This window comes from Polyodon spathula, chromosome 11 (genome assembly GCF_017654505.1).
Source record: "Polyodon spathula isolate WHYD16114869_AA chromosome 11, ASM1765450v1, whole genome shotgun sequence".
Lineage (NCBI taxonomy): Eukaryota > Metazoa > Chordata > Actinopteri > Acipenseriformes > Polyodontidae > Polyodon > Polyodon spathula.
The window spans coordinates 12,966,644-12,994,474 of NC_054544.1; the positions used below are offsets into that span (position 1 = coordinate 12,966,644).

At 37.3% G+C, this 27,831-nt stretch overlaps 2 protein-coding genes across 5 annotated transcripts in view; one reads left to right on the forward strand and one right to left on the reverse strand.

Annotated features, from left to right (window-relative positions):
* dync1i2a (dynein, cytoplasmic 1, intermediate chain 2a) overlaps positions 1-20,669 on the forward strand; it is a 33,992-nt gene extending 13,323 nt beyond the window's left edge. For all 3 annotated transcript variants that reach the window (XM_041264101.1, XM_041264103.1, XM_041264102.1), the window contains 11 exons: positions 7,798-7,884; positions 8,343-8,505; positions 8,952-9,051; positions 10,330-10,455; positions 11,637-11,783; positions 12,152-12,265; positions 12,676-12,809; positions 16,603-16,747; positions 17,129-17,269; positions 17,857-17,982; positions 19,345-20,669. In XM_041264101.1, coding sequence (XP_041120035.1) covers positions 7,798-7,884; positions 8,343-8,505; positions 8,952-9,051; positions 10,330-10,455; positions 11,637-11,783; positions 12,152-12,265; positions 12,676-12,809; positions 16,603-16,747; positions 17,129-17,269; positions 17,857-17,982; positions 19,345-19,458 — 1,397 coding nt within the window. In that variant the 3' untranslated portion in view covers positions 19,459-20,669. The remainder of the gene's footprint in view (positions 1-7,797; positions 7,885-8,342; positions 8,506-8,951; positions 9,052-10,329; positions 10,456-11,636; positions 11,784-12,151; positions 12,266-12,675; positions 12,810-16,602; positions 16,748-17,128; positions 17,270-17,856; positions 17,983-19,344) is intronic.
* A 34-nt stretch (positions 20,670-20,703) lies between these two features.
* LOC121323202 (calcium-binding mitochondrial carrier protein Aralar1-like) overlaps positions 20,704-27,831 on the reverse strand; it is a 26,137-nt gene continuing 19,009 nt past the window's right edge. For both annotated transcript variants that reach the window (XM_041264099.1, XM_041264098.1), the window contains exons 12-18: positions 26,889-26,941; positions 26,712-26,792; positions 23,920-24,060; positions 22,431-22,569; positions 21,575-21,733; positions 21,351-21,441; positions 20,704-21,230 (exon numbers count right to left, since the gene is read on the reverse strand). In XM_041264099.1, coding sequence (XP_041120033.1) covers positions 21,026-21,230; positions 21,351-21,441; positions 21,575-21,733; positions 22,431-22,569; positions 23,920-24,060; positions 26,712-26,792; positions 26,889-26,941 — 869 coding nt within the window. In that variant the 3' untranslated portion in view covers positions 20,704-21,025. The remainder of the gene's footprint in view (positions 21,231-21,350; positions 21,442-21,574; positions 21,734-22,430; positions 22,570-23,919; positions 24,061-26,711; positions 26,793-26,888; positions 26,942-27,831) is intronic.

The following is a 27,831-nucleotide window of genomic DNA, read 5'->3' on the forward strand; positions in this document are numbered from 1 at the left end:
CTTGCATAAGTATTCAACCCCTGTGCTGTGGAAGCTCCCAGTTTGCACCGATGAAAGAAATTGCCCTAACGAGGACACAGTTACCTTACCATTGGCCTCCACCTGTGAACCATTAAAGTTGCTGTCACATTTTCTGGATAAAAAACCCACTGTTGAAGGATCATTGGTAAGGCTGTGAATCTGAAGGAAAATTAAGACCAAAGAGCATTCTACAGACGTTAGAGATAAAGTAATACAAATGCATAGATTAGGGAAAGGGTACAAAATAATATCCAAGTGTTTGGATATCCCAGTGAGCACAGTTGGATCAATAATCAGGAAGTGGAAGCTGCATCACATCACCCAGGCACTGCCAAGAAAAGGCTGTCCCTCAACTCAGTGAGAGAAGCCACAGAGAGGCCAACAATCACTCTGAAGGAGCTACAGAGTTCAGTGGCTGGGAGTGGGGTAATGGTGCACCAGTCAACCATATCAAGAGCTCTGCATAACACTGGCCTGTATGGGAGGGTGGCAAGTAAGAAGCCGTCACTCAAAAAGTACCATCTGAAAGCAAGGTGTTTGCCAGAAAGCATGAGAGTGACCCAGCTGCAACGTGGGAAAAGGTTTTGTGGTCAGATGAGACCAAGATAGAGCTTTTTGGCCAAAACTCAAAGTGCTATGTGTGGCACAAACCTAACACTGCCCATGCCTCTAGACACACTATCCCTGCAGTGAAGTATGGTGGTGAGCATCATGCTGTGGGGATGCTTCTCATCAGCAGGGACTGGGCATCTTGTTATAATTGAAGGAAGAATGGATGGAGCAAAATACAGGAAAATACTGCAAGGGAATCTGCTTCAGTCCGCTAAAAAACTGAAGCTTGGGAGGAAATTCACCTTTCAGCAGGATAATGATCCCAAGCACAAGGCCAGAGCAACATTGGAGTGGCTCAAGAACAAAAGGTGAATGTCCTACAGTGGCCCAGTCAAAGTCCTGATCTCAATCCCATTGAGAATCTGTGGCACTATTTGAAAATTGCGGTCCACAAGCGTTGTCCAACCAACCTGAACAACCTGGAGCAAATCTGCCAAGAAGAATGGGCCAAAATCACTCTGACACTGTGTGCAAAGCTGGTACATACTTACCCGAAAAGACTTAAAGCTGTTATTGCAGCAAAAGGTGGTTCTACCAAATATGAATGTGTGGGGGTTGAATACTTTTACAAGCAAGATATTTCAGTTTTTTATTTTTCTTAAAAATATTTCCCAACATAAAACCAATGTCACCGTACAATAATTGATTTTGAGTTTCAGTGTTTTAAAATAAAATATCGAACAGAACGAAATTTCAGTGTACCATTTGTAATTCAGTAATATGAGAGAATTGGTCAGGGGTCTGAATACTTTTGCAAGCCACTGTGTGTGTGTGTGTATATATATATATATATATATATATATATATATATATATATATATATATATATATATATATATATGTATGTATATGTATATATATATATATATATATATATATATATATATATATATATATATATAATATATATATATATATATATATATAATATATACACACACACACACACACACACACAGTACCAATCAAAAGTTTGAGTACACTTGCTGGAAATTAGGTTTTTTTCATAATTGACAATGTTTTACGTCGTATACGTTTCTGTAAATACTTGAAATTGAAAACACATGTTACAATATACAAAACAAAACATAAGGAGTATCAAAGCAATGTTCAGGAAAATTGAAAATTGTCTCTAAATCTTCGATTCCTCAAAATAGCCACCCTTTGCCTTAATGACAGCCTCAAAAACACAAGGCATTCGGTTAACAAGTTTCAGCAGGAAATCACTCGACATGTCTTCCCAGCTCTTCTGCAGCAATTCCCAGAGGTGTAGGGCACTTGTGGGTAGCTTTGCTTTGACTCTTCTGTCCAGTTCGTCCCTTACAAGTGGGATTGAGGTCTTGGCATAGGGAGCCACACATGCAGAACTCATGCGCTCACCCTTTCTGCGTCTTACAAATACTTGGCGGTTGGACCCAAATATTTCAAATTTTGATTCATCGGTCCATAAGACCGACTTTTTGGCCCAGGCAAGTCTCTTCCTCTTATTCTACACTCTTAACAATTGTTTCTTTGCAGCAGTTCTTCGGGTTAGGCCACAATATGGCCTGTATGGAAGAGTGGCAACAGTACGAAGGTCACTCTTGAAATCAGGAGTTAAAAGATGTGTTGCAATAAGAATACCTCTGTTAAGAAAGGGGAACAAGACTAAAAGGCTAAAAAATGCACAAGAATACAGAAATTTGGAACAATGGTCAAAGGTACTTTGGACTGTTGATGGGTAGACAACGACACCTGTGCCTTTTGCCATTTCTGTTGTCAGTTGAACGCGTCTTTTTTCTGTCCCTTAAAGATGTTATTGAGTGATGCAAGCTATTTCACTGAATGTTTTTCCTTCTTTATGCAAGTCAAGGTTTTTATAATAGTAGAAAACACTAGTGGAGGCTTTGAGTAAATTGTTGATGCTCATAATGCATCAGAGTAGCATTGTGTGTGTGTGAGAGAGAGGTACATTATTATATAAAATAATAATCACCCATCAGACATAAAAAATTAAAAAGTAAATGAATCAATAGTTCAACACTTTGCAAAAGATGAGCATAACATTAATGACCTACAATTTTAGTTACAGAAGAAATAAAATTAGATAGTGTACAATACAGAAGAGTAAAGGAAAATAAACGTATAGATACTCGGTACCATGATGCCAGAAGGTTTCAATAGAAAGGAGTAGTGGATTCTTACATTTATTAATACATTAATAGATTTACATAGAAATAAGTGAGTGAAGTTGCCATGGCATCAAAAGCCCGTAAGTACCTCCACTGTTTGTTTTCAAACACACTTTCCCTTGCTAAAGGTATGTTAAACATACAAAAACGTTGAAATCTGGCATGAGGACAGATCTGCAAAGACTTTTACATTTAAAATAATAAAATCCTATTACAAGGATAACACCTTGGTTAGAGGAATGAAACAAGGATGGGTTGTGTCTGTAGATGCTTCATATTTTTCTAAATCACTGAGTTTCTAATTTCATTTATTTATTTATTTTTGCCTAACACAGAATCTTAAATTTGAATTTTCAAATTAATATAGAATAAAACACAGTGCACTTTCAGTTTAAAATCTCAGAACACCAGGAAGCATAAAAAGTGGTGGTGTACCCTGGTCCTCAAATCCCTTTTGAATTGGTACAGCGGGATGAGTAATAGCCTGGGGGCAGGGGCGAGTTGGACATAGGGATGCCAGGATTAAAGAACAGGGACAAGTTTAGAAGTTGTGAAACATCAGACTACCCTACCAACTCCCAAGCACATTCTACTGACTTTGCTTAAATTGCTGTCCTAATATTATATCATTCAGACACTAAGCTCTCAACATGCCTCCTAATCAGCCTGACCGTTTTCACAATCAGGTAGTGTGCATGTACCAGCCACTTCTCCCCAACAGTTGACAGGTAGAGAAATGTCACAATTGAAGTGTGTGTAAAATATCTCTAACATAAGACAATGCATTTATCTAAGGCAGTTTATTTGCTTTGTTTTATTTTCCTTTACACTAAGCTGTTTGAACTAGGGAGTTTAGTTTTATTCACATTTTTATCTGGGAGAGCTCCAATAATTCACACTGACATAAAATTTGTGTTAAGGGAATTCGTGTTATAAGAAGTAATTTACAATAAGCAACGGCTAAATTTGGAAATTAATATATCTATATCTCTATATCACATACACACTGTTTTTCTTTATTTTTCTTTTGGTTTTATTAAGTTTTCACACAAAAAAGAACACTGGAAGTGTGGAGTCTCAGCTTAACAAAAGCCACCCATTTCACAGATGGTTTAACTTTGATTAACCTGCTTCACTGAAGCACATTACTCAGACAACTGGAACTTCACTCTACAGCGTTATTGCTGGGTACGTCCTAATTTACAGCCTCACTTTTCTTTCCATCTCGCCAAAATACATCACAATTTTGACATTAAAACAGAAAACCTCAGTTGTTCATTAACCTTGTCATTGGCGTTCATTGAAAAAGAGGTTAGACACACAGCGAAATGGTAACCACTACTTTCACTGTGCTTCTTCAGACTTTAAATCTCATGACAGAAAATGCATAGTGTTAAATACATAACATACTGCAGTCCTGTTGAAGAAGGGTGTGTCATGCAGTTCACAACAGTTATACAGTTAGTTTTTGTTATTAATGTTGTAGTTTTTTTTTTTAAACCAGGAACAAAATAACCGACTGTCAACCCAGGGTTTAAGATATTTCCAGTATAGGCCTGTGCCCATGTATCACTCTTTATACCAAGGACAAGTACAATGCATAAGAGCTGTGCAGTACATATGCTTCTCCTTTACATATAGTCGTGATGGCATAAGGTACATTTTATAAGAAAATGCCAAGTAGGCAAATCTTTGGGCTAGTGCTTTTGTCAGCATATTGCAAAAAAATGGCAGGATGTTGGTAACCGAGTCAAGCTCTTAGCATTGTGCTGCCCACCTACTTACCAACCAGTAGTATTTCTGATGTGTACATTGTTGTTTTCAGATCAGCAGTGCTTTAAGACCTTTAATGTTAAATATGTTTTGGAGATTGTTAGTTTGAAATGTTGGTAGGGACTTTTATTTCTAGAATAGAAAAATAGATATGCACATGTCAAAGTATATTTGTTTAGCATATAATGACAACCTGTTTTTATTGATGCCATTTTGCTGTCAGATACACAATTACCGTATTACTTGTAAACCTTTGAAAAAGTCTGGGTATACCACTCAATGTAGTGTTGGCTGCAGTGCTCATTATTGTACATTTCATACAGTAGTCAAGGTTTTGGAAAGCTAACCATTTCAAATAACAGTAAAGCATACAATGCGTTTGTTTGAATCCAGGTTTTGATCATTGAATAGTACAAGATTTACTCCACCTGCTTCCTAACATGTGAATTGGATTTTGGTGCACTGTACCTGCAAAAAGCAATACTGTACAATGTTTTGTTGCAGTGAACCAAGATGTTTAGAGAAAGCAGCACAGAGGAATAGGAAACTGGGGCTTAGAATAATATTCCTATTTAACTTTTTTTTTTTAAATATCAAATTTTAGAGAGCTCCTTTCCTGTTTTGAGCAATGGGGTTTTCTTAAAATATTTTTTATAACAAAACTATTGTATTGAAAATAAATGTAAAAAATTGTAAGTCACTTTTTTGTTCTGGCCTTTTGTCTTTCCCCAGTATAGCATTTTTGTTTTTTGTGGGTGAATACACACCTGCAGAGTTGGGTGTAAAGGGCATTTGTTTTCTACTTGAACAACACTGGACCCCTACTAGCTAAGGCTGCGTTTGCATTAATATATTGTCCAGTCACAAAGAATGAATATCTTTCTCTTGCTCTGTGTGATTATTTCTCCCCAAAAAAGCTTTCATTTCTTAAGTGGTACAAAAGCTATAATTGGCATGCTTTGTGAGGAAGTGTCAGCGTGCAAGAGATCGGAGATCACTGTGAATTCTTTTAAGCGTTCTTTCCCCTTTGCACCACCGCCTCCTCAGCGGGTCACCCAAGATCACTAGCTTTTCTTCAAATGGCCATTTTCACTGGCAGGTGCATTATACCCTTTATTTTCAGATTGTCTTTCCATTTTGAATGCTTGGCAGGTTGATTGCACTGGCTGCATTGACAGGAAAGGGCTGACAAATGCGACTGGGCTAGCTGAAAGACAGTGATTACTGTTTTCCTTTAAGGTTGATTGAGGCCCTTGAAAGGAAAGATTTTAACCTTCTCCATTTGGTTTGAAAGTATGAGCATATATTGAAATCCCTCATGCCATTAACCCAGTTCTGTAAACTTGTCAGAATGCAGCCCCCTCCACCCCCTTCCTTTAAGAAATGGCCCAATTCCATTTAATACTGAATTGGCAGATGACATTATCATTTTGATTAAGTCAATTTGAACGCCACAGTGTGCTCCATGAAGTAAGCCTTCAAGTTTCTTTACCTGCAGTCTTATTTACAATTTTTTTTTTTTTTATTATTATTATTATTTGCTGGGATATCTGGTTGTTTGAAAGATCATCTGTATGTGTGTGGTTTGGCAGCTGGTAAGGCCTACAAGCTGTATTTTGTTATGAGTCCTCCAGCTGAATACTTGTCATGAGACCCCCTGGTGGGTCGGTAATTGCACATGCTTGCTGTTGGGGAGAGACGTGATTGGAAGCAGTCAAGCAGAAAACCTCTATGCCATCCCAATGCCACCTCGTAGCGGAAAAAGACAATCCCAGCAGAACCATCTGTTCTATGCTGTCTCGTCAGCTGGCCTAGCTGCTGGGACCCTTTCTATGCAGCTGGTTAGCATCCCTCCTCTGATCACTTCTCATGTGGAAGGGCAACTTGTTACATGGACATGGGAGTACTAACAAGTGAACTACTCCCTGTTGATTACCTGGTGTCCCATTGAAGAGAGAGAAGACGTTGTCTGTAGGGACCCTGTTGCTTGTAAACAGCCAACATCATGGCCTATTGTAGCTAGTTAAAGAAAATGATCATTTGTAAGAGTGATTTTGTAAATGACAGCAAGGTCATCTAAAATACATGTTACATAAATATATAGTTTGGGTAGATTAATAAATTTGGCAATGCAATATGAAAAAACAGCAACAACTTCTTGAGTAATGGATCATGGTTCCTGATGGCAGCCACCTGAAGTTTTAATGCATTTTTCTGATATTACTCACCTTGTTACACACTCCTATGACAATTGGTTTTCAACTTCGACTTCTGTGTTTTAACTTCAGTGACATGGAAAACATGTTTTTAATAAGTAGTGGTGTGCTTTTATTCACTTAATTGTGACAATGAATGGAACAAAGTAATGCTTTAATTGCAGACTCTCTTTTGTAATTCAGTATATTGTATTTAAAAAAAAAAAAAAAAAAAAAACTTGTATTTAGAGATTGTATTTAAAGTACATTAAAAGCCTAATATACAAGAAGTACAAGTGTTGGCAATGTTAGGGTTTTTTCTCTGTGTAATTTGGCCCGCCTGAGCCATTTCCCTATACATGAATTAGGTTTGACTTATTAAAGTTCCTGCAAAACGTGGAACTGCTGTGCAACAATTTTTTTTTTTTTTTAATCAGTCCTGAGATTACTCTGGGTCAGAATTGTAAGTGTAAATGCACTATGAGTTCTCTATGGTTTGTATTCACATGTTTGTTTAATGTTTCAGCCAGGGTTTTCAACAGACGTCTGTGCACGTGCTGGTTTCCTGCAAGTGTAGCAGGAAAAACAGATACATTGCTGTGGTCAGGTGTTCTCACTCTGCATGGCATCCCATAGCTCCTTATTCAGTGATGTGACGTTGGCAAACGAGGGTCTAACACATTCAGCAACACTCCAGACCCATATCCTGAATAACATGTTATATATGCAAACCATAACACACAAGAAGGCCTGCGGTTGTACTGAGACAACCCATGCCTCAGGTGTGTTACGAGGCAACCAGATATTTTCAGTCACCTGAGAAGGGGGCTGTTTCACTAAATAGGCAAATCTGTTCTTTCAAACAGCTCTTAGAAAAAAAGACAAATATGACAGTGTTTTGTTTTTGAAAATAGCTGCTTGCAAAGGCACAGTAAAAATAAGACTATTTAATAGTGATGGTTAATGTTCAAACAAGGCCCTGTCAGTATGTCCGCTCATACTGAATTCTTGTTTGTATTCTTAAGATGATGATGAGGAAGAGGAGACTACCCCACTGAAACCGGTAATAGAACCCGAGGAGGAGAAGGCAGTGCAAAAGGAGGAGAAAGAAGGTAACAATATTGAGATTTATGATTATGTGTCTGAATGTAGATGATTTTAAAAAGCCTTTGCCTTTAGTTGTTGAAAAGATAAAGTTTGCATTTGCACTATGAACTTGGCATAAAGAATTTCTTCTTATTGCCGCCTTGCCAAGACTCCCTGAAACAATCCATGTGTTTGTTATGTGGTTGCCATGAATTGGATTAAAAATGGGGGTCAGTCCCCTATTGTTCATTAATTGCATCTTCAGAAAGTAAAAAAAAAAAAGTTCAGCACTATTTTGTTGGCAATGCTACAGGAGCATTGCAAAAAAATAAAACAAAAACAAAAAACAATTATGCTATGATGTAATGTAGACTACAACCGCCATATGTTTGCATAAGAAAGTGATTTGATAGTATATAGGTTGATCTTAAACAAAAGTGAATGTTCAAAAGTGACAAAAAATAATGTTTATTGCATCTTTCAGCTCCTCCTCATGAACTGACCGAAGAGGAAAAGCTGCAGGTTCTCCACTCCGAGGAGTTTCTGTCTTTCTTTGATCACAGCACCCGCATCGTGGAGCGGGCCCTCTCTGAACACGTGGATGTGTTCTTCGACTACAGCGGCAGGGATTTGGAAGAGAAGGAAGGGTAACAATAAGTACACATTCAAGAATTATAGGCTTTGTCAGTTTTCATTTGAGTGGTATATATTAAGTGTTAATTGGGGGAGGGAATCTTGCCCTTTTAAGTTGACCATATTCCTTTTCAGTAGTCATTTCAGCAATAAAACAAGCAAATGTTGCATTCTCAAATTCCAACCAAACAATTGTGTGTGTAATTCAATCACACAGGTTTTTTTTTTTGTTGTTGTTTTTTGTTTTTTTTGTAGCTCTCTTAATTATTCAGACAAAACTAAATACTTAACAAATGAGGGAAAGTATTATAATGTAGGGTTTAACCATGAGATGGTTGATTTTGTTGTTGTTTGTGAAGAAGGGTAAAATCTGTGTTTCTGTTTTAAATCTGTTCTGGACCTAAATGTGGTGGGGCTGTTTACTTAAAATACAAGTAACATCACTGTATTTCTTTTGAAGAGAGATCCAGGCTGGAGCTAAGCTGTCTTTAAACAGACAGTTTATGGATGAACGTTGGTCAAAGCACCGTGTTGTTACCTGCTTGGATTGGTCGCTTCAGGTAAAAAAAAATAAATAAATAAAAATTATTAGAATTAAAATTATATAGATATACATACCTTGATAATGTGTTTTATTTTATTATATACCATTTGACTAAAGTATCATTGTCATTTTAAATCCTTGCAGTGGTATATTATTTTATTTAATTTATTCTGAAGGTTTCAACTCTAATTATGGCCATTGTGGCAAGTTAAAAAAGCCTAAATGGAACTATTCATTAGTCTGTTAGTTAATTTGGGGGATCGGTTGTTGGGTGGGTGGGCCGGGGAGGGCAAATTTGTTGGTGGTGGAGATGGGTGGGTGTGCTGGGGAAGCGGGTGTGAATGGGTGGGTTTGGGGGGTCTTGGTGGTGGGGGGTTATGGGGGGGTGGGAGGTATGGGTGGGGGGAATGGGGTGGTGGGGGTTGTGGTGGTGGGGGGGGGAGGTGGTTTGTGTGGGGGTGTTGTTGGTGTGGTGGGTGGGGGGGGAGTGTGGTGCGGGGAGGTTTGGTTTGGTGGGGTGAGTTGGGACCCCCTCCCCCTTCCATATTCAGTTAAAGACTACAGGTCTTCCATACAGCCACACTCATTTATGTTTCCTTGATAAACATCCTTGGGAAATACTGTAAAATATTCATTCAAATATATTTAGAAAGCTAAAAATAGGATGAACAACATTAAATTCAAGTGAGGAGAATGTATTTAATGTATTTTAATATTTAGATGGCACCCCAGTCCTTGCTGAATAGTTGTAATATTAAGTTGACAGAAGGGCATAGGTTAATACAATAAAGCCTTTTTCGCCAGGTAAATGAGACCACAGTGAATTTGTTTATTTGTATCACAAAACATCTTATTTTTCAGTACTATAACCCCTCTCTGCATGTCTGAGAATATTTCAATTGCCTCTCATCATTGAAGAGTATATGTAGTTTGGGTTTCAAACTTATGTACTGTGACTGGACAGTGGTCCAACAAAAAAGAGAAGGGGGTGAAGTGGATTGTATAATTTCTTTGGTGAGCCCAACTAGCTTAATTAAAAAATCTGTGCTGAAAAAAAAAAAAAATATATATATATATATATATATATATATATATATATATATATATATATATATTTGTGCCCACCCACCCACCCACCCCGCAAACCGTCGCATGGCCTGACCGAACATATTTGTGCCGAGATGGCTGACGCACACAGCGAAACATTCAGTACCACCGCAAAGGGCAGTGTTGAGCCTTTAGGCAATCTTGACTTCCTTTTGACATTTATTTTTACTGATTCTTCTGACAACAGTATCCTGAACTGCTTGTTGCCTCATACAACAACAACGAGGATGCCCCCCATGAGCCAGATGGTGTGGCCCTTGTGTGGAACATGAAATACAAGAAAACCACACCAGAGTATGTCTTTCATTGCCAGGTATGATGCGAGATCCTGTCGCGCCAAATGGGTGGTTTTAGCTGATGAGTTTGGCCCTGTGCCAGTTGTTTCCTTCTACTTTTCAACATCATGATTTCATTGAGCTGGCATGCGCCTGAACCACATCTGTTTGCAAACACATGTTGATTGAGGACCTGAAGACTAGCAGTTAAAAAGGAATCTTCTATAGCTGCACTTCTCCCAGCGTTTACAATGTTTAAACACGTTATAAAGTTCTGGGGTGTTTATTTTTTTAATTTATACTAAAAAATATTTAAAGATAGAGCAAAGTTAAACACAGGGGTGGAAATAAGGCTCCCATTGCATTGCAGTTTGATCCAATTCTGATTTTACGATAAGATACACCTGAGTTTGTTACCTCTACACTGCGGCTAATCAAGCTCCTAGTAATACCTGGAATGAGAGAAACTGCTATGCAATAGGAGTCTCTGTAAATATGATAGAAGAACATTTTGACAAAATTGACAGAAAACACAGAGCTTCTCTGTTGGCATGCTGTTTAAAGTCTATGCCCTAAGGTACATGGAACAAGACAGATTTAAGTAGAAACACATGGGCTGCCTCAAATGGTTACAGTTTGAATAGGATTGTGCAGACAAATAAAAATGTGTGAACTATTTTTCCAACCATTTAGTTCAAGTGGAAATTTCTTTTCGTTTTTGAAATGTTACATTTTTTAAAAATCGCTTGGATAAATTAAAACTAGCGTTAAGAGCAGATGCCGTCAGATTACTATAAAGATTACGTTTGTCACTGTAATGACTCCAAACAGTCTATCAAAAATAATTTTAGAAACAGTAAACCAGAATTAATAATGTAATTATGTACCACATCTTACAGTCCCATACCCCACCCCCCTCCCTTTGTAGAAATATGTATTACATGCCAGCTTTTAGTCATGGAAATGTCAGTAGTGCAAGGTAATGTAAAAACAAGCAGCATGCCAGATGCAATTTTAAAGCACACAGTGTTACTTTGAATTGGAGCACTTGTATATTGTTTTTAACAAGTTATCGTATGCATTTAGCATTACCCTTGGATTGAAGGTGACATTTCAGTATAATGCTTAACTGATGTCATTTCCAGAAACCTGACAGTTTTTCATTCTACGGTCATCAATTAAAAAAAATATGTAACACTTTGTATTTTTTTCCTTGCAGTCAGCAGTGATGTCGGCTGCCTTTGCAAAATTTCATCCAAACCTAGTTGTTGGTGGCACATATTCTGGCCAGATAGTTCTGTGGGATAACCGCAGCAACAAGAGGACTCCAGTGCAGAGGACTCCGCTCTCCGCTGCTGCACACACGGTATGATGGAAAGGAGATTTGCAGCAGATCACATTCTTCATGGTTGAGTTATACAGATACTAACCATAATCTTTTCCATTAGTTTCTACTTAAACAAAACTATCCCTTGTAAAAGTAAATAATGTTGGCCTTAAGCAAAGCCGTCATGTTTTTCAACTGTAGAAAATTGAAAGGAAAAAATGAAACCAGACCCATTTTAATGAGAAATGGGTTACTGGTTAGAAATGTTTTACTTTCTTTAATACTGCTTGTCTTATAAGTCATAAAATGCTGAACATTTTATATGTCTTATTAATTTAATATGGCTACATTTGTAGTTTTAGTATTTATTAATAAGCATCTGTGTTTTCTTTCTGTGATCGATGCAGCATCCAGTGTACTGTGTGAATGTGGTGGGTACCCCGAATGCTCATAACCTGATCAGCATCTCAACCGATGGAAAAATGTGTTCCTGGAGTTTGGACATGCTGTCTCAGCCACAGGTACTGTATGGGCAATTAGAGTGCTGACTTCACTCTTTTCAAAGCATTTAGGTACGGTATGTTTATTATGACAACATGACTTAGCTGAGCAAAACAAAAGTAATGTTAAGGACTGAGACTCTTTCTTAAAAATGTCTCTCTTTTCTGTGTTATTCTTCAGTTTAAAAAATAGCATCAATCATTTTTGGATTTCAGTAAGACAAGTGGCACTTTTATGTTTGGCCAACTCCAGAGGAAATTGACTGGGATTTCATTACAGGTATCTTCGAAAACCCAGTTGCCCACTGTTAAGTCATCATGAAGTATTACTGTATGTAAATGTGACTTCACTTAATCCTTTCGGTAAAATGAGAACAGTTTGAACAGCAGTATAAAGAAGGTAATGTCCTCAAGCACCTGTCTATTAACAGGACAGTATGGAATTGGTCCACAAGCAGTCCAAGGCTGTAGCTGTCACCTGCATGTCCTTCCCCCTGGGCGATGTCAACAACTTTGTAGTGGGAAGTGAAGAGGGCTCTGTGTACACTGCATGTCGACATGGAAGGTACAGCTAAAAAACAAACAAAACAAAAAAACAGTTAAACGAACTAAAGGTTTTTATTCTATTGCAAGAATTCTGAAGCAACATACATGTACCTGATGCATGTTATGTTTTACATCTAGCTAAAATATTGAAAATGAAGCGACTACAACTGCTTACAAGTAGAAATACCCCCTTTCTGATTTGTAACCATCCTGTGATTGGAATGATATATTAAATACTGCATAGGACTTCAGAATAACCAATCAGAATACATGTTTAGTTGTTTAGCAATTTTTCCTGAGCTTCAATTTGATATATAGTACTTGAAATATTAATGTGTGCATTTCTTAGGATCCCTAATTATACCGTATTGTGTTTGATTGATTCACATTGTGATGGCTGGTTATGTGTGATTACACCGTGTAACAATTTTTTTTTTTTTTTGGTTCCTGGGTAGTAAGTGTTATTTCCTAATTGCTTATGCCTCAAAAGTATAGAAAATGGCTGCTATTCCCCACAAACTTTGCTTTTGTGACCAGGACAGTGATATTTAGAAATTCTGAGTAAACTTGGAGTAACTTCTAGAACTTTCCAGTAATATAAATAGTAGTATAAATACAGGGGACTTAAGCCCACCAGTTCAGTTTAGTTCCAGCTGCCTAAGTGGATACATATCTGCATTTTTCTGAGATGGCATCAAGAGGATGCAAGCATCCGGCAGACGCATTTTGCTATGTCTGCGGCCAATTTATCAAGACAAGAGCGAGAAAGTACTCAGTGGAAGCATCTGCTAAGATGTGTGAGGCCTACAAGGCATATTTCGGCATGCCTGTCGGGGATCAAGACAAACCGTGGGCACCTCATTTCACCTGCGAGGACTGCAAAAAAACTCTGGAAGGTAAGATGGACAATTGTTGCTTGGAATTTTATGTTATAAAATTTGTTAAAATTTTTAAAATTGCAAAAGTTTTTAATTTTAAAATGTTTTACAATTTTCAAGAAAAGATATCATATATGAAAAATGTAGCGAGAATCTCTTACACATTAGTCATGGGTGAAATAAATGTATTTTTATAGGATGGTTGTGGGAAAATTACATCTAGTGCAATTTATGTATTAACCTTTGAGCTGTCTGTACATGGGTTTGCTTAGCCTGTGTGACTTAAAATAGATTATATTAATGTAATAAGGAGTTTGAAGCTTATATTTTTAAAAAGTTTGTTCAAAATAAGTCTAGACATCTCTCTCTCTCACTTTTTGCCCACATCCTGTTATTTCTAAGCTAGGACAGGAAATGTCCATATTTAGTCATGCTTTGAAGTAGACTGCAAAAGAGCCTACGTGACAAGACTTGATTATGCTTATATGATATTTGTATTTGCTTATGCTTTTATTATATTTGTATTTGATTATGCTTTTATTTGATATTTGTATTTGTTTATGCTCCAGTTTGTTTATGCTGTTATAATTTCTTCTCGTCTGCCGAAAAGCAGGTGGCTCATACGCCAGTCTGAAAGATACTGACTATGGGCTGAAACCATTGGCAACTGCAAACCGCATCTGTGACATTTCAAAGAAATGTCACTATTTTAATAGAATAAGATGCTAGCAGGTGCTTTCCGTGACTCTTCATATGAAATGTCACTAACCCTTTTTTGTTTCTGGGGGGGTTTGTAATTAGAATAAGCTGTTATGATTGGTCTCATCTTAATCTTCTGAGTTGTTGCTATCTGCTAATATTGAATTAAGCTTCTGCGATTGGCTCGCAATAACTATAGGTTACAAGGTATATATTAGGCATACAAGCGCAGCGGAGCTCAGAACTTTGCTCGGTTTCCTAACACCTGCGTTTGTTGAGATTGTTCTCAGGTTTGCAAACTTTAACTATTATTTACTCAAATCTTGTCTGTTCTACTGAGTCTCTATCTTACAGACATTAAAGTGAAAACTTCCACCACATGGTACAGAGGGGAAAAGAGAGCCATAAAGTTCGCTATCCCAAGAATTTGGTGGGAACCCACTGACCACTCAAGCAACTGCTACTTCTGCATGGTGGACCCTTCCAAACGTCGGACTGGCAAGAATGCACCTGCTGTCACATATCGGGACCTTCCTTCATCCATCGCCCCGGTGCCACGCTGCCATGAGCTCCCCGTACCCACTCCTCCGGAGAGAGAGCAGCCGTCTTTAGAAGAGAGCAGCAAGTCAGAGAGCGAGGAAGACATTGTAGATCCAGATGACAATTTCAGAGGTGGAGCTGAGGAGAGAAACCCATACTACCCCAACCAAAAAGACCTCAACGACTTGATTAGAGATCTTGGTCTCACCAAGTCCAATGCCAAGCTTTTGACGTCTAGGTTCAAGCAGTGGAACTTGTTGGATGAAAGTGTGCAAGTCGAGTACCCGTGTCTTCCCCTGGCTCACTTGGTGCACCTCAAAGACGATTACAACAGCATCAAGACCTTGCTGGACACCTTGAAGTATGATGAGTACGGCTGGGAGGTCATAGGAGACTTCAAAATGGTGGCATTCCTGATGGGTCTCCGAGGCGGTTTTACCAAGTTTCCCTGCTATCTTTGCCTTTGGGACAGCAGGGACACCAAGGCGCACTACCACAGGTGGGACTGGCCACAGCGGACCGAGTTCTCTGTGGGGAGGAACAACGTCAAGTGGGAGCCACTGGTGGACCCCCGGAAGGTGCTGATGCCACCACTGCACATCAAATTGGGCCTTATGAAACAATTTGTCAGAGCTCTAAATAAGGAGTCGGCAGCCTTCAAGTACCTTCAAGACTTCTTCCCTAAGCTGTCTGAGGTCAAAGCCGGTGTCTTCGTCGGACCACAGATAAAGAAGATCCTGGAGTACAATGAATTCCCCAAGAAGCTCACTAGTAAGGAGAAAGCGGCTTGGAACAGCTTTGTCGCAGTGGTTCGGGGCTTCCTGGGCATTCACAAGGCTGAAAACTATGTGGAGCTGGTTGAGACTCTGGTGAAGAATTACGGCACAATGGGCTGTAGGATGTCCCTCAAAGTCCATATCCTTGATGCTCATCTTGATAAATTCAAGGAGAACATGGGAGCGTCCTCGGAGGAGCAAGGCGAGCGCTTCCACCAGGATATACTGGACTTTGAACGCCGCTACCAAGGACAGTATAACGAGAACATGATGGGAGACTACATTTGGGGGCTGATTCGTGAAAGTGATTTACAGTATAATCGTAAATCTCGAAAAACTACTCACTTCTAAATCTTTTGTATTTATTTTTGTATTACTTTAGTATAAGTACATGTTAATTTGGATTCATATGTTGTTTTTTTCTGACTTTATGTGAATGAAAAATTTGCCCGTTTTCTCATTGGAAATAGGTAAATTTCAAAATATCACTGTCCTGGTCACAAAAGCAAAGTTTGTGGGGAATAATAGCCATTTTCTGTACTTTTGAGGCATAAGCAATTAGGAAATAACACTTACTACCCAGGAACAAAAATTGTGTTACATAGTGTTATTGAACTTTACGTACTATTATATAACAGGGATCTTGATAATGATTAGAGTTACTTGTTTCTTTCACCGAACATACTTGAGAGGGCTGGGGAAAGGTCATGTACTTTTACTTACGAGGCTCTTATTCAGTAGGTCAGTTAAGGACATTCAAAAATAAGGTGCCAAGTATCCAAAGTCGAGTGCTTTAAATGCTGGGCTCCACAAGTGGCAGACTAATGAAAGCCCCAGAACATGCATAGATTTGCTTTTAATTTCTAAATACTGCTTGAAGACTGCTGTTGCTAAGATAGTTAAATGTTTCATGTTTTAGCAAAGCTGGAATCAGTGAGATGTTTGAAGGGCACCAGGGACCGATTACAGGTATCCACTGTCACACAGCAGCAGGACCAGTCGATTTCTCCCACCTGTTTGTCACCTCATCCTTTGACTGGACAGTGAAACTCTGGACAACCAAGGTACATACACTGCAGTTACTGGACCTCTGTAAATCGGACATTACTCTAAGCTGTATTTGTTTATACAGACATGAGTTGTAAGTGGAGGATATGAGTCAGTTTTATCATCCATATTCATTTATGGTGATTGAATTTATTTGCCTGAAATTTGTTAATTTTTCTCAGTAGGCTATGGCACAGTATCACTTAAATAAAATTAACTGACAAATAACTTTTTTTTCCCTCTATGCTACCCCTTTCTAGTAAGATTCAGTGCAGTGTGGCATGAATGTAATTGTTGTGTATGTGTGGTGGTATGAGTGTAGGAGTAACAGTTCAGTGTAATGTATTTCTTGTCTCTGTGGTGCTTGTTTACAGCGAAGCTGTATTTTTACCTTTCAGAATAACAAGCCACTGTACTCATTTGAGGATAACTCAGACTATGTTTATGATATCATGTGGTCCCCAGCCCACCCAGCCTTGTTTGCTTGTGTTGATGGAGTAGGCCGGCTTGATCTGTGGAATCTCAACAACGACACAGAGGTAAGTAGAGTTAGGTGACAGCTTCCCGGAGTAGTGCTGCAGACTGAGACTAATGATGTGCTTCTAACATTTACCTGCCTTGGTGAAAAGTTACCAAATTCGAGTCATAAAGATTCAGTCACACCTTGTGGAGAGCAGCTTACATAGCAACATTTTAAGATAAACACAGGACAGTTTCTAGGTAATTTTATATTTTAAAAAAAAGTATTTTATTTGTGGATATTTGTATGTGGTTTTTAAATGTAGCTTTAAAATAATAACACATTGACCTCAAGTTAAATGTTCACCTCCATGCTAAGCTTGTTCTTTTTTTTCCCAGTCCCAAATCGTATGGTGACATTTAAAGGGTTTTGGTATTTGGGTAGAGTCATAGAATAAAGGTGTCATCTGTAAACCAACAACTCACATGACCACAATGTGGTAGCAATCTCAGGTCACAGGTCAGAGAAGTGAAAATTCAGATATAGGCATTTTGAAATCAGCTGTTTATATTACATATATACATTGTTTTATGAATGACACAAAGTTTAACATTGCCTATATATATATATATATATATTTGAAAAGAATGAAAATGTTTCTTTTAGGTACCTACAGCCAGTGTAACAGTGGAAGGAAATCCAGCCTTGAATCGTGTGAGATGGGCACATTCTGGCAGAGAAATTGCTGTTGGAGACTCAGATGGGCAGATACTCATTTATGATGTTGGAGAGGTGAGTGATTCTTGCTTTATAATTTACAGAAAGGAATTTATTCATTTTTAATGCACATTTGTAGCATCTATTTTCTATATTTTTTATTACAGTATTGTACAAATCTGTTTTGTTACAGGCATGGTAAAGGGGGTAAGCCTACCTGTGATAAAGAAATGTTGCCATTAAAAATGAATAATGTTTGCTATATCAGGTGTTACCAGTGGCAAAAATGCATAAAGACCTCAAAGAGTAAGTAGCGGGGTTCTGAAAAATATTGCATTATACATCCCCACGTGTTGCTACAGCTGTTTAAGTAACATACCTGTCATATTTATTTTCTAACATCCTGACAACTTTTTATACTTATAAATTTAAAGTATGTTTCAAAGCTCTTTTCGAAATGACCGCTTTAGTGCACTGGGGTTTGAGATCTGTCATCTAAGTCACCACAATCATCATATTACTCGTTATTACTTTATTACCTGTTTAACAATGTGGGCAATAATCCTTACACTATCAGTGCACTAGAACAGCCATTTTGAAAAAAAGCTTTGAAACACACTTTAAAGTTATAAGTGTAAAAAGTTATCAGGATGGTAGCAATAAAAATACCAATTACAGGTACACTATTTAAAGTTGATGCAACACAGAGAGATGTGTAACACTATATTTTTCTGACCCCTGCTACTCTTTTTAATATTATTTTCCCTCAATTAAAATTACATGTATAACACCATGTGCCTTTTGTTAATGTTTACCTATTGCAGTTTGTCTTCAATCTACTTTACATCTGTGCTGCAAGACAATTCTCAGAATTTCTAATCAAACAGTTATAGTAGTATTACCTTGGCCTATTCTCATCAGGATTTTTCTCCATAACCAACAGTTTAAACTGTTTCCAGTATTTTGATTTGCCCAGAAAAACACTGCTTTTTCACATGTATTCTGTTTAACACAGTGACCCTGTTAGAATTAGTGCCTATGGGGACAGCTTCCAACCAATGTGCTTTAAACATCCATAAGTTGTGAATTGAAAGGCCAGCTTTAAGGTGTAAAATAATTGTGTATTCTAATCTTGCACTGCCTGAGGTCAGGATGTTATTTATTTTTAACACTTTGTCTAAAACACAATATGACTATTGTATATTGATGTAAATGTGAAATGGTGTACTTAATGGGGTAATAAGAGAAGCTTTATAGTAATATTCTTACCTGAACAACTTGCACTTGTTGTTTAGGGTGTGGCTCTATGTATTGGCAATAAGAAGCATTGTAGGGACTTGTGAGAAAGTTTGAAGTCTTCATTATTAGCCATTTTAAATAATATCAGTTCTACTACATACTTTTTTTAATGTTCTCTTTTTAAATTCTTTCCAACAGCAAATCTCAGTTCCACGCAATGACGAATGGACACGTTTTGCCCGCACGCTTGCAGAAATCAACGCCAACAGAGCGGATGCAGAAGAGGAAGCTGCTGCGCGTTTATCAGCCTGATTTACTGGATAAGAAGCATAGCTAGAGTAGGGACCAATAGCAGGTTTTTGTACAACAAAACAAAACAAAAAAACGTAGTTTGTACGGTTAGGTGTACTAGCCACTGTCAAAAGTACACACAATTGTGTACATTAAACTTGTTTATCTTTTTAAGTCTTCCAGCAAGAATGGTCAGTTTTCTAATAGACAACACACACATTGTATACTTTACTGGGTATTTATAAACTTCTGAACTGAACTGATACTGTGCACACAGGTTTCTATTTAAAAACAGTTTAATAGAGCTATCAAACTGTAAAAACTAAAATGCTGCCCACAAATGTATCATGTTGGCTTTTGCATTAAATTAGCAAAAACTATTAGGTCAGTGATTCTGCCAATTCTACCAAAATCCTTAAAGCTCAAGATGTATTGTCTTGGAGAACTCTAATTAAAATGCCAGACTTTGCATCCTGGCACTCCAGGTTAGCTGCATATATCACTGTATTGGTACATATTCTACTCATGCTTTGCATTCCCTGTTTGAGGCTCACTTAAACTATAGCCAAGACCATAATTGCTGTCATGATTGATAAGTGTGCTCACTACCTTTGCTGCTATGTCCCTATGAAAATATAGTAATTTAATCATTTATTCATTATATGCAAAATTGTAGTATGCTCTTGTCAAATAACCTAAACTGTTAACCTTTACAAAGTATGTATTTTACACAGCAACTTGAATCCCCTTCTGGAATTAATGGAAAGCAGAACCAGACCTACTTTGTAAAATGTTCCATTTCAGCTTTGTTGATAAAGCCATGTGATGAACAAGATGTAAAACACCAGTTTAAATAGGTAATAAACTTACACCATGAAATATGATGTAAACATTCCCCTGTAATAATTAAAAGTGCATAAAGTAAACATTTTGGGTAGTTCATATGGGCATGGTGTGAAACAATAGTGCTAAAATAACCCCTTAAATAGGATATTAAAACTACAGCATGAAGAAAACAATCTGATCAGGCAGTGTAGTTCTGATATTGTTTTTAGTCTGTTTGCAGGTTATAGCCATTGATATGTGACATTATTTATACCATGTTTGATTTTGTTTTGTTCTAAACACCGTTTACTTGACCTGAATTACAAAATATTCCAAATTAGAAGTAACTTTTTAAATACACAATTCAAACAATGATTTACTTCAATAAAATACATTACAAGAACATGATACATGATTTAAAATTATTTACTAACACTTCTGTTGTGATTTTTTATTTTAATAAAACTATTTTAAAACATCTGTACATCATTGTAAGCAACTCCTTATAACTGCAGCAATGCTTAAGAAATGTGATTTAATGACATGATGTTTCTGTACAAAGATGTACAATATGTACAGTTACACTGAAAGCAAATCGTAAAGCACTATTCATGCTATTATTTTAAAAAGTTAAATGCAGAAAGGAGCAGTTTCTTAAAAGCAAACCATTTAACATCTCGGCTCAACCAACATGCAGCCAATCAGTTCAATTCGGTACATAAATAATAAAAACTGCCTCATTGTATATTGCACATTGATGCATTTAAGACCCTTGGGATTCCTTTGATGCTGGTGGATGGATTGTAACAACACCAGAAGACTTAAACTTTGGCAGATAAAGACCAAACTTGTTTTCTATTCCTGCAAATGTGGCAGCAGCAAGTTTATATCCACCAACATGGTCTGGGCTAGCTGGAGGAAGTTCATGAATCCTGGATTTTAGAGTAGGCTCAGAACCAGCAGGCCGGCTGTAAAGACAGAAAACAAAACATAGGTGTACAAACAAACAAAAAAAACCCAGATCCAACAGTAAACTAGTTAGATACATGTGACTGTTCCAGTAAAATCTGAATGACTTGTGCACTTACCTTCCTCCAAAATCAACATATAACCACCGCTGTAAGAGTTCATAGGTCACCAGTGTAACGCCAAACTGGGGAGATGATCTGAAGACTCGAGCTGCAATAACAGGGATAAAATTACTACTGTATATTGGAATTCAGATCCTCAAATTACTGTACCAAACAATAACATTTGACAGCATAATCTCATATCCTGTAATGAAACCCCTCGCTTGTAAGTCATCACATACCTCCTGCTCCTTTCCAAAGGGCGCTGAATCCCTCTTCTTGAAGGATTTTTCTGAAGCAGTCAATAACACCGCTGTATGTTGTCTGACCAGCCCGAGCAGCCACCTGAAGTCTTGTCTTAATGACATCAGCAGGGGTTACCAGAGAGGCAGCAGGTACACCTGAAAGTATAGGTTTTAACACCATGGAAACTGGACTTCACGCTACATAAATCGTGTTTTGTTATGTTCTACAGGATCTTGCAGATAAACTGTTTTACAGTAATCAGTCACAGTATTAAACAGTTCAGTACTCCATATACAAAAGGTGCACACATCACTATTGTATCTGTAAAAATGTTTTATAAATGAACCTTACACCAGGTGTATTTTCAATTGTATTAAAGCATTTATACTTTAGCTTGATTGTAGATGAAATGGTAGCCGTATTAGTCCAAAGAGATAGACAAAGAAAAGGAGATGTGATACCTTTTATTGGACTAACTAAATAATAATTCACAAGCTTTCAAGATCTCTTCTACTTTCACCTGAAGAGACCTTTGAGGTCTTGTGAATAATTGTCATTTAGGTTAGTCCAATAAAATATATCACATCTGTTTCTCTTTGTCTATATACCTTAACTTGAAACATTCAGCAAAAACAGCCTTTAGGCAGAGAACTGGGTCCCTTAAGATACTATTGTTGATAGCATTTTGTTTGAGATTATGGCGATCCATTGGATCACAACAAAAGCAGACTTGACGTTTTGTACTGGCTAGCTGGTAATGAATACAAGGGTCTAATACAATAAAACAAAATGGCCTAATTCTTCAAATGGCAATTCAGTACTTTTATATAGGTATTGAAGTATCAGTATTACCTGCAATGGCACCAGCTGTGAGCAGCTGTAGCGCACCCAAGTGACCATGCTCATCAGTTAGTTGCGTCTTTGTGTGTGCATATACTGGAAAGTAAATAGCAGAGAATGGGATGTCACGTAGAAAACAGGCTTTTGCACCCTGTCACAAGAGACAAAACAGATCGGGGGTAAAAATACATTCGTAGATTTTCATAAAAAAAAAACATGCATTTGTAATACAAAATATACATTACACAAAATACTGAAAGCAGTAATTGCATAACTGCTACTTTTGTCTTACATAAATATCCATATAGTATGAATGTCTGCCTTAGTTATACTGTGTAAATATTTGTATAAGTAAGAAGCACAATAAGTAGGGCTGAAATGTTCAAAATCAATTTAAAAAACAGGTACATTTTTGCACCAAATTCTAAAATCAGCATAGATACTATTATTTCCAATTGGGTGCAAAAATCTAACTTCAAACAATCCACTCAAATTTAAATTAATTCCTACTCTACAACTACAATAAAACAAATGTGTACTGTTCTTAGGAACAATTAGCAGAGGAAGCTCATTCTTGGATAGTCTGCTATTTATTCTGACTATTACGTTCTAGAAAAAGCCTTGCTGGGATGGCCGTATTTGAGGTAACACTGCATCAAAACAGTCGTTAGCATAAATCTTCAGCATGTACCAAGGAACAGTCCTTCTACCAGGAGACTGGACGTCTGTAACAATACGACTCCCTGTGGCTTGACACAAAAACCAGCCTTGAGTTCTCAGTGTGCAGCAGTGAGCATTTTTTTAATATCTCACACTGTGACAACAACATGGCTCAGTTGTCTATTGTAGGACTTCACTGCAGGGGAAAGCAATTCCAAAACAAGGACTGACCATTTTGCCTGCTCTTCATTAAAATGTATATTTAGAAAAAAATGCTGTTTTAGTAAAATCAGAAAAAATAACATGCTTGTAATCTTGAGTTCAAGCAAGCTGTCAAAGCATAGCCTATTGAATCCAGAACACTTTTCTACAAAGGCTTATCTGCACACTGAAAACAAAGGTTCAGCTTTTTTTGGAACGGTAAACAAGTCAGTGGTATCGCTAGCAAGGTACCATTCCACCTACACCAGATGGAGTACAATAACCTCAAATCTATTGATGCCAACTAGAACAAACAGCATCCTCAAGTTTCAAAATTAATAGTGTTAAACTACAATTACCTCAATATTTTAAACATAATATTCCATAAAATGACAATTTTATATTTATATATATAACCCCCCAAAAAAACACTTTTCATTAAGTGCTATTTAATTAACTAAAACCTATCACAAAAGGCTAATTGAAATACAAGCAATAAAGAATGTGAATGAAGCACAGTATTTATTTTGATTTATTAATAGTATTAACAGAATACATTTTCTGTTGTGGTAGTAGTATAATTTATTATAATGCCACTTTAAAATAAAAGCAAGCATGTCAATCCTGTAATGCAACTTACCTTATAGAGACCAAAGAAACCAAGGTCTCGAACAACATTGAGGGCACTGACTCTGGGGCCAGTGGTGATCTCTCCAGCAACCTGCAAACGGATCTTAACAATCTCCAGGGGGTTTGTGAAGATCACCTGGGAACCTCCAGCCTGGGTGGTTGAAAAAAGGTTCTATTAGCGCATTTATATTAAAAAAAAAAAAAAAAAAAAAAAAAGAAGAAGAGGGGGAAGGAAGACTCAATTAAAAACAGCAGACTGCATTTAAATAAGAATCTGAAAAAGCAAGAGGAGTCAAGAGGTAATTTTCAAAAGGTCATTCTAATGGCACTTAGCATAAAATGTTTGACAGAGAAACTGTTCAATGATCTTTTTCTACAACTGCAACTATACTCCATTGCACAAAAAAAACACACAGAATTTAATACTATTCTGCTAATTGCCAGACTTACTAAGGAATTATTTCCACATGAAAACATACATTCTCATAACACACTAGTACATGTCTTATGGTTGTGCAAGTTGCAGGTGGCACAAGTTACGCATTTATTTTTTTTCAGTCAAACCCAAGTTGATACATTGGACATGTCAGAACCTGTACATTTAGTTGTCAGATGGCATGTTTAGACATTGCTCTAAACACCCTTTTATTCTGGCAGAGTTTATACATGTGAAAATGTTTAGTATTCTATATATGCTTATATTTAAATTAACTTGGGGCAGGACATGTTTTACCCCTACACATTATTTAAATAAAGCAAAATGACTCTGCTGATAAAATAAAGATACATTGTTTAAATAAATAAAAGATATATTGACAATGTCAAATACTATCAGTAAACACCACAATAAAACAAATAGGCATTGACTGCAAAAGTCAAGCTTCAGAACAGACTTGGGTTTAGAGGGAACAGACCTCACTACTTGCTATTGACCTGCCCATTCCCACCATGTGCCACTGACAAGGGTGCAGGGATTTGACCCCACTTGGCTCAGCCTTCTGCCCTTTCCAGTTCCACCCAAGGCGTCTCCTGTGGAAGGGTGAAGGGCCCATCCTAGCCCTGTCTGTTTATTTCCTACTGGGAGCCGCCACATTCTACCAAGCTATTTTCTGCCAATCACTTAACTCCCCAATGGACACAATGAATCGTGGTTATCTTTCTGCAACAAACTTACAGCCCGAGGGGCTAGGCAATCCTTACAGTATGTTCTGTATGACTAAGCCATCTTGCATGGCTATTAAATCATCAAACCAGTTCCACTGTTTTCGCCCTGATTGAGAACATCCAGTCTAGGTCAGAAATCCTTTGGTTGTTGCATACAGGCATTTTCATTATATATATTTGTTTAAAAAACATTCCACTGTTTCACAACACATGTGGGATTTCTCTGTGGCAGATTACTTGCATGCTTCCCTCAAGTATCATTTGAATTCATTTTTACCTAAGAATAGGCTAGTATTATTCCCACAAGTTTTACAAAGGGAAAGATTTTACAAGTTCAACTTGTTTCTGAGAACTACATTCTGAATAGTTATATTCTGTTTTTACCTTACTCTTTGCATGTGAAAGTAATCACAATCAGTTGACAGTTTACCTGTCAACCTTTTAACTCAAAGCAAACTTTTTTTTCTGAAATAAAGTAAGAGTAGTGTAAACAGGAAATTCTGAAGCAACTTTCAATATTTTACAGTAACACTAAATATTACATAGGGAAATAGTATGATAAAGCTTGGAAGATCGAAAGATTGCCAACCTTTAAATTGGCAGTTTCCCCCAGGGTTTATTAATTTTAATAAAAAATGTAATTGGAACAGAGTGACGTGAGAGCTGTTTACAAGTTTAAGGACAATAGTGTGAAGTAGTTCAGACCACTGAAACAGACCCCAGGGTGTCACGTAAAACAAACTGAACAAGGTCCTTTTTCTGTACTACAAATTATTTCTTATAGCTGCCCTCATTACAGATTACTGCTCCTTTCTCAAGTTGCTCTCGAAATACAATCTCTGTATTGATGAGTGAAAGCTCAGGTATGTGCCACTCTGTCAAACTCAATCAGAATGAACTGGAAGCAACTTCATCTATGATCCCCCAGGGCTTCTTCCCTAAATTAAGGTCAGCAGGAGGTTACAACCTCATGGCCCTGTGGTGCTGCAAACTTCTCTATTGCAGCCTGTTAGCTTCACTCAACTGGGAGTTATTAAAACTCAGGTGTAACAGGAACATAGACATGATCAAATGTTAAGCAAGATTTAGGCTGCATCTCAAATTACTTATGGTATAAATAGGCAGCGAAAAGGCATGCTCCTATTTTTTCATAATTACTGGGTACTAGACCAACACAGACATCTAGTAAAACCTACTTGTCCAATTTGTTTTTGAATTTGTTGGTATTTTTGTGTGTTCGAGATGGCAGTGCACCAATAAAAACTGGTTCACAGTCATACGTGGCACACAAATAAAACGAATCCCCTTCTGTTTGAATTTTTTTTTTTTTATGGAAATATTACATGTACAGTTTTTACACTGCCGTTTTTCTACCGAGACCCACAGAGAGGGGGCACTGGGATTGATTTGGCAGGAACTGTTCCCTTGACTTATAAATAAAAACAATATAAAACAAGCAGTTGTGTTTCAGATTAAAATTTGCAACAATACAGAACCTATTACACAGAGGTCTGCCACGGTAATAGTTAGGATGATTTAAAAGTCAACAGCATGTTTGCGACTGCCTTTAACTGCTTTACAGTGCAATCATGAAATAGATCATCTTCTAATGAAGCCATCACTCAGGCCAATACTTACACATCCACCAGCCATAACTTCTGCAAAAAAAGGAATGGAACCATCTTTCTTGCTGAACTTATCTCTCACAAAGTCATTGACCTGCAAAACAGAAAAAAAGGGGCTTGGCACACACAATATATATAAAAATGTGAAAAGTTTATATTAATAAAATAAACAGAAAAAGATACTACTTACCGTTAGCTTTATGGCTTTTTCAGGAGCAACACCTACAAGCTGTGGCAAGAGACCTACATAGAAATATAAAATCAGATCCCTTGACTGAAGCACAGGTGCTGTAGACCTTGTGTGCTGAAGTGAAAGGTTATTGTTATTATATGGCTTTAATAACCAGTTTAGGGTACAGGAAAAGCAGAGAGAAGACACACCATAGGTAATTTTTCCAAGTTTAAAATGTTAGCCAAGCAATAAACTTGTAGAATGTTCAAAATTTAAACGTCATTTGTAATATGTATATTGTTATATATAAGTCACTAATTTATCATAACTGAAAACTCCTTGAGGAAAATTTATCATATATATATATATATATATATATATAAAATGAAATTTTTTTTTATATTTTCCTTTACGAACAAAACTTAATAAAAAATTTCGCTTTGTTTTGAAACAAAACCATTTTAAATAAATTTCGTGTAAATAAATTTTAGTCGAAAAATCTTATAATATTGCGTAATCTAGTAAATCTTTGTCGGCAGTTCAGAGCAGACAGATCAATACTATACTTTGTAGGAAGGTGGAGACGCACCTATCTTCCACGAGTGTCTGTCAAACTTGGTACAGGACACAAGACCTTTGGTAACATCTCCAAACCCACGTTTTACTCCTGGCGACGAATCCGGAGACGTACATTACTTACTCATGTGATAGGTCGACCGAGACTTCACTACTACTTTGTGATAGGTTACCGTCGACTCCTTCAATCCTCACCTCAGCCAAAAAGCAGTCAGGCGTACATGTTGCTGTTAAACTCCTCTCCTTATCAGCAAACGCCTGCTTCTGTGAACATCCTTCTCTGACAGAACAGGCTATAGGATCAGTAGATGGCAGTCTCGACTTCTTCCATTTCATTCCCCCCCCACCCCCCCAATTCCTTCACCACAAGAAAAAGCACACAAAC